This window comes from Bombyx mandarina, chromosome 17 (genome assembly GCF_030267445.1).
Source record: "Bombyx mandarina strain Sakado chromosome 17, ASM3026744v2".
NCBI lineage: Eukaryota > Metazoa > Arthropoda > Insecta > Lepidoptera > Bombycidae > Bombyx > Bombyx mandarina.
The window spans coordinates 7,823,168-7,830,893 of NC_143223.1; the positions used below are offsets into that span (position 1 = coordinate 7,823,168).

General features: G+C 30.6%; 1 protein-coding gene across 1 annotated transcript; it reads right to left on the minus strand.

The window, feature by feature from the left end:
• Nucleotides 1–1,317: 1,317 nt before the first annotated feature.
• LOC114240647 (uncharacterized) lies at nucleotides 1,318–4,744 on the minus strand. Its single transcript, XM_028171271.2, has 4 exons — nucleotides 4,543–4,744; nucleotides 3,730–3,975; nucleotides 1,975–2,144; nucleotides 1,318–1,486 (listed from the first exon to the last, which is right to left on the minus strand). The coding sequence occupies exons 1-4, from the start codon at nucleotides 4,642–4,644 to the stop codon at nucleotides 1,336–1,338; spliced, it is 669 nt and encodes a 222-aa protein (XP_028027072.2). The 5' UTR covers nucleotides 4,645–4,744; the 3' UTR covers nucleotides 1,318–1,335.
• Nucleotides 4,745–7,726: the final 2,982 nt, after the last annotated feature.

Here is a 7,726-nt window from a genome sequence, read left to right on the forward strand (position 1 = left end):
CTAGGTCGTTTCTCTTATGCACAGCATTCCCTATTACAAGAGAAATTTGATTTAAGGATGAAAAATGTGACATAATTTAAAGATCTTGGTAGCAGTCCAATCTTTAAATCGCAGAGCACAGGCAGTTAGAAAATAATATACTAACACACTATTATAAATTAGAATTAATTACGTGGATGTTTTGGAATTTTTTATCGAAATCACAGTTGTGTTATTTTGTTTTACTTCACGAACCGACAGCCTTTTTTTCACTTTTGAAGACACGTATTGTCACTGCTGTCTATGTATATGTTTTCTTTTTTTTGTTATGGAGTTTCTATATCTATCAACTCCAATAAAATGAAGAAAACCACAATACTACAACTGCAAAAGAAGTTTCACTTCACGTACATCAACCTGCACGCGCGCAATTTTTTCTTCCCTTGCTAGTATTAACGTGAATGAGTTTCAATAAAATAAAAAATTGTTTATAAGAAACAACAAATACATTAAAAAGAAAACAAAACGGCTCTAAAATTAAAAAATTCAGAAAATCGTCCTTTTTCGCCTTTTCCAATCTGAATGTTCTCTTTAATTTAACGATTACTTTAAGGCGGCGCATCCCTCGGTACCGAAATGCCCATCACTACCAGCGGCGTACGGCAAAATACAAACACTAGTGCAAAGTAGCCATAATATCTATGGTAAACAGTCGGTCATCGGTATCAGAGTCAGGGCCCTGAAACTGCGGTACCTACTTTAGGACAAATGTTTTTTTTATATGAAAACTAGCTACATCTTGTAACTGATGCCCCTAAACTTATATGTTGTTAAAGGTAAGGTCCTTAATTATTGTTTAACTAAACAAAGAAAATATTAATAATAAATCATAAAATTATATGTCATAGACAAATCGATTAAATTTTATCAATTTGTGGTTTCTGAAAATTTACAAAACCCTTCATCAAAAATTAAATATAGGATAGGTAATATGTTACTGTACAGGAGCAATGAGAAACTAATCGAAACGAAGCCATCTAGTGGCCAACGCCCGTAAACTTTTTGTTGAGTGCTCGAGTTGCCTATCTAACTAATTAATGTGTATTATCTATGGTCAGTTTCCTGATTAGCGGCACCTTCGAAAGCATTACACGCATTATGCATGTAACTTTAGGGTAAAATTCCTTTCATAATATCATTTTCTGAGCATGATAGCATGTCCCTCTAAACAACTTTTAAGCCATAGCTCATCTGTCTACAAAAACAAAATAAAAAATATATTTTGAACCACTCGTTTTTTGCTAGGTAAATATCAAACTATGTAAATTAAACTTACTATTTTTATTGACACACACTTTATTTTTTTATTTTAGATAGATTTGTCTTAAGTTTGACAGAACACAAATCTAGTGGAGTCTTCTTTTCCTTATTTTCTATATTCAGATCAGCCCCACTTTCGACTAGCATAGTGGCCGCGGCCTCTCTGTCTTCTTCACATGCAAGATGCCTGTTACAATAAACAAAATGGTTTTTACAAATGAGTCAGTTATTTTTAGTGTATAATTAGGTATATATTTCATTTATATTGTATCCATATTTTAACATAACTTTAAAATACATTCATTCAATTCTAGAACAAGCACTATTTGCCATAAAACAAATTTTAAAAAATACACTATAAACTAATAATATTTATGAGCCAAACCTCTTTATGAGCATATTATTAAACTTCTCCAAATCATTACATTTCTTCAAATGAAAGGCATAATTATTGTGGTTCTTTTTTCATACCTATTCGCTGGTAGTCTAAGGGACTATTTCAGCTATACTGCGACTGATAAATGAGCTCACGGGTTCAAACTGAGAAGATACAGGACGAAACTCACTGGGTTATGTCTATGAGTCAGTTCACTAATCCAACTCATCATTGTAAATGATGTGTTCGACTATCAGTGGTTAAATAGTAGTTTATTATTTGGTATAGATTTCACTAACAATGGTGTTGACCCAGTTGAATCTTGTAGGTCGAGTTTGATATTAGGAGAAGATAACAGAACTTCAAGAATATTGTTCCTTCCTTGGGCAGCAGCTCTGTGAAGTGGTGTTGCACCAAGTATGTCTGCACTATTTATATGTGCATCAGCATCCAAGAGCAAGTTGACCACCTGTGGAAAATAGCTTATGTCAGCATTTTCTTGTTCTCGATGCCCAATCTATTAAATTAAATGTATATATTACTTCATAGTGGAATTGAAAATTTAATTTATTCTATAATGGGTAAATTACTAACCAAAAGGTCTGTATGAAGACTGAATTCATTTGACAAAGTGACAAATATTATTTATATTTAGTAATGATAAAACTTGTTTGGTGCTTGCTTTCATCTTTGTCAAGTATAGTTTGAAAATTCAGTTAGAATTTTCAATATGTGAAGATATTGTTAGTTTAGTCTTTCAATAAAAAAATCCCACCAAATACTTTTATGTAAATAATCTAGTAATACTACCAGTATTGGTAGTAACAATTATTTGTAATAGTTTTGTAGTAATGTTTCTTATTGTTATTGTAATTTTCAACAATATCCATTTCAACAATATAAAGCTGTTAAGACTGGTAAGCCAAAGTATACTTATTTATTATATCGAGGGGTGAAAGGATATTTGGTTTAATTGACATTTTTGCATGTTTAAAGTTTAAAATTTGGATGCTAATGTGGAGGATTTGGAGCTGTATGTCACTTGAACCAAATAGCATTTCACCCTCTATATATATTTATAAATAAAATATAGTATTAATAAATATAGTGGAGTCGTTTTAATCTATATATATAAAAACTAGCGACCCGCCCTCGCTTCGCTTCGGAAACATTAAAACACACAAGAAACCAAAAAAAATTAAATAAAAAAAAATTAAAAAAAGTAGCCTATGTTCATCAGGGACAATGTCGGGTTCTAATGGAAAAAGAATTTTTCAAATAGGTCCAGTAGTTTCGGAGCCTATTCGAAACAAACAAACAAACAAATCTTTCCTCTTTATAATATTATAGTACAGATGAAACCCGTTTTCCGTTGTCACGACATAACATGAAAACGGCTTGACCGATTTGGCTAATTTTGGTCTTGAATTATTTGTGGAAGTCCAGAGAAGGTTTAAAAGGTATAAAAATATGAAAATTCTCGGAATTAAATAAAAATAACAATTTTGTTTTCCCTTTGACGTGTCCCCCGTCGGACGGATTCCTTTTGTTTGTTTTAAGTTTATTCTATATAAAAGTTTAGGTCTTTTATTTATCGATTGAGGCACTACGAAGTCTGCCGGGTCAGCTAGTTAATAATAAAAATAGTGGAATGGTTTTTATTAATAATTAATAATATATGTAAAAAAGAATTGCTGTTCGTTAGTCCCGCTAAAACTCAAGAACGGCTAGACTGATTTGGCTAATTTTGGTCTTGAATTATTTGTGGAAGTCCAGAGAAGGTTTAAAAGGTAGATAGATACACATAAAAATACTCGGAATTAAATAAAAATAACAATTTTGTTTTTCCTTTGATGTTTCCCTTGTCGGACGGATTCCTTATGTTTGTTTTAAGTTTATTTTATATAAAACTAGGTCTTTTATTTATCGATTGAGGCACTACAAAGTCTGCCGGGTCAACTAGTTAATAATAAAAATAGTGGAACCTTGTAGTGAAAAGTTATAACAGATTGTGTCCATCAGAACAAGTTCTCTATAGACATATCATTTATTACCTCTTTGTGTCCCTTCGAGCAAGCATAATGGAGGGATGTTTGTCCTCGGTTGGTTTTGTGATTAACATTAGATCCTTTACTTATTAACAATTTAACTACATCTAAACGACCAGCTGAAGCTGCTAGAATTAGTGGTGTAGAGTTTGTATCATCTACTGGGTCAAGACAAGATCCAGATTCCAATAAAAAATCTACTAAATGTTTATTTCCTCCCAAAGCTGCCCAGTGAATCAATAAGCGATTGTTCTGAAAAATAATACACAATTAATAGCTTTCACTTCCATGTAAACATTTTTGAATTGAATTAAATCATAATTTAGTTTTTTAAAGCAATATTTCAAATGTTTATTATAATTTTACTATCTTGAGTAGTATCGCAACTTTTAAAATACCAGTATTAGACTAGTGTAGGTACATTTTCTTCAGTATTGAATAATAATGTTTGAATAAATTAATTTAAAAGTGACTTGAATCAATCCCAACAAAAAAATCTAGTAGTGATTTTATTTTGACTTTATATGGAAATGAACAATTGGTATGAATATACTGCTTATAAATTCAGGATTTTTACATTTTAGTAGAAACGTGTTTTGTATCTTATAATGACTCAGCTATTAAAGTATAGCTATTGGGGTATTTTCACAAATTTCTAGTTTTTGAACAAAAGCAAGCTAATGCAAGCTTCAGTTTAGGTACTAATTTTAATTTTTTCACGAAGTTAGCACGAGTATTCGTATACATAAGCCAAGTGGGAGATCGAACGTTATATTAGTGGTAAAAAAACATTATATACTTAAAAACATTACAACTTACAGAATCAGAATTATTCAATAAAGAAACATCCTCATCAACTTTTACTTTGACTTGATTAAAGTCTCCTTTGTAAGCTTTTTCATAGATGCTTCCAATTGACATTGCCGGTGTTTAAAAAATAAAGTTCGGTTTCTATCTACCAACGAAGTTATGAACTCTTGAATAAATTGTAAAATTATTGATAAGTGCTGACAGGCTGACACAATCATAGATTGGGCTTGTTGAAAAAATATCGATACATTAAATATCGATATTATTTTTTCAATGTATCGATATTTTTGAGCGATATTTTATACTTCGATAAATCGATGTATCGATATAAAATTCCAAGTATCGAAAAGGTATGAAAATCGTTATTTTTTTCAGACCAACAAACATTTATATGTTCCCGGGATATTTTTTTTCTGAAATTTCATGGAATTTGATGAAACTTCGTGAAATTTCACGAAACTTCCTGATATTTCACAAAATTATATGAAATTATACTATTGAAATTTTATCAAAGGACAATGCCCATTTTCTATGGGCGTTTGGGCCCCTAAAAAAAGTTGTCCTGTCATGATGGTTTTAACTTAATTTGATAGATAAAGAAATATCGTTTCATATTCAGAAAACGATTTTTATATTCTCACCCAGGTTTAAGAGAAATCTGTTTTTTTCTGCAGCTAAAATTAAGTTGTTAATTGTTTTCTTCGAAATCAATAATCACTCTCATAATTATTTACAGTATTAAATAAGTTAATTGTGGTTAATGTTGCTAGAAATAAGCCCTTACGTACATTTTATTATTATTATATCCTCATAATAATAATAAAATGAAATGAAAATCCGGAAGCCGGCATCGATATTGTTGTTGTTGTTTTTAAATTCACCAATAAGCAGGCAAAGAGCGTAGCCTATACAGCCTAGTCTGTCGAAGTTATATATTTTTTATGTCAATAAAAAGCCGGTGTATCTCTTTTTATTGGTTTTTGGGAGTTTTGACAGCAACTCGACGAATAACACATTGACTGAGCATGAGTTTACGCAGACCTTTTATACACAATATTACAAATACAAATAATACAAATTACACAATAAACTATTAAAAAAACATAAAAATAAAAATTCAAGTGACGCTTCACTCGGGTTGCTGCCAAAACTCTCTGATCATATATAATAAGAATAGAGTAATGGTAGGCCATTTATATTTTTACTAATGGAATCATTAATATCTAAAAATATTAAATAATTCATGGTTTTAAGTAATTATTATTATTACAATATATAAATATTGAATTGAACAAAAATAAACTAAGAAGCCTCTGAATTATAAGCATTAGCTATTTTTTTTTTATTTGTTGTTCAAGTCACAAACAATTCTTTCGTTTGACAGCATATAGGTTTGCTATAAGGCTGTATGGGCTAAGCCCTTTGCCTATTGGCGAATTTAAAAACTATGGCATGGATAGTTTTGGGATGTTATCAAATAAGTAATTTATTTTTTTGGAAAACAATGCCAGGTTGAAAGAAATGTTGATACATAAAGTAAACAACGTGAAAAAATAAGGCATAGTTTTTCAAGTACAAATAGTTTTGACATAAAGTTGGCCCACTTTTGGGCATTGTCCTTTCATAAAGTTTCATAAAATGTCATTCAAAATGATGTCTATTGATTAGCACGAATATTCTCTGTCAAATCATACCGATATATCGATATTTTTTAATGAAAATATCAATATCGATATTGATATTTTCAAAAAATATCGATACTATATATATCGATCGATATATTCGCATTTCGGACATCCCTATCACAGATTAGTATAATAGTTTTTTTTTATTATGTCTCATATAGTTTGTGCATTTGCCAATGTCAAGTAATAAGGTTTGTTTCGCCGTTTTAATTACCTATTTACAGTTTATGTATAATAAAAGAAGAAGGAAACTGTCCATGCTGGCCATTATTAATATCAGTTTAAGTATGAGTTAAATTAGTGGCGTGGGACGGTATAGATAAATTAGGTTGAGAAAGTAATTTGACTAATGTAGTCATTAACTCTGCAAATGATAATAATTTAATATGCCGTGAAATGAAATGAGGTTGATTAATATTATGGAACATGGCATGAAATGAAATAAAATGAGATGAAATGATATGGAATGAAATATAATCGAAAAATAATAAAATTGTGGTCATTTAGTGAGACTTTCTCAGTGGACTTTTTGGAGGATCCCGAGAAGTTACGTCCAGCGGCTTTTTTTCCATTTTCCCACATTTGTGCACTTTCACAAATACTAAACACCTAATAAACCAAAGTTATTACACATTTCAATCTAAAGAAAACTAAATAGACAATAAAACAAATCACACAACTTCACTCCTCACTTTCCCGCCAAAAAGTCGTCTAATAATAACTTTTTTTTTTAAGGGATTTTATGACCTGAGACCTTTAAGTCATGTCTTATTTTAATTTATATTCTTAGTTTTATGAAAAATGATATTGTGGAGTAAAATGAAAAGAAGATGAATTTGAGACATTACTCAACTGGGATGAAATTAAATGAAATGAAATGAGATGATATGGGATGAAATATAATCTCAGTAAAATTGTAGTCATTTACTAAGATTTTTTCAGTGGACTTTTTGGAGGATCCCGAGAAGTTACGTCCAGCGGCTTTGTTTCATTTTCCCACATCTGTGCACTTTCACAGATATTAAACAGTTAATAAACCACCATTATTACACATTTAAACCCGAAGAAACACTAAATAGACAAAATAAAACAAATCACACAAATTCACTCCTCGCGTCCTCGCCAAAAAGTCTCTAATAATTACTTTACTACGTAGGTACATAGATACGATATTAAGTACCGGTATAACGGGGTGATAAGGGACAAATTGAACTTGCTGAACAATTTCAAGGTAGTATTGATGTTTAAAATGCTATATGAGGATCAAAATGATTGAGTCTTGGGGGTATCTTTGTTACCCAATTTAAAGCTATGCAAGTAGCATTCCAGTTTAAGCAAAAAAAGCAAAAATAGATGCTGTCCCAATTTACCCAGAAATTGTCGTTATTAGGGACAAAATTGGTGTTGGTAATAAGTTCTAACTGTTGATCGAAGCATCTGGGTATGAAAAGTAAAATGGAATGGCTAAAAATGAAATTTTTACTTGATTGAATTTAGTGAGGTGCAAT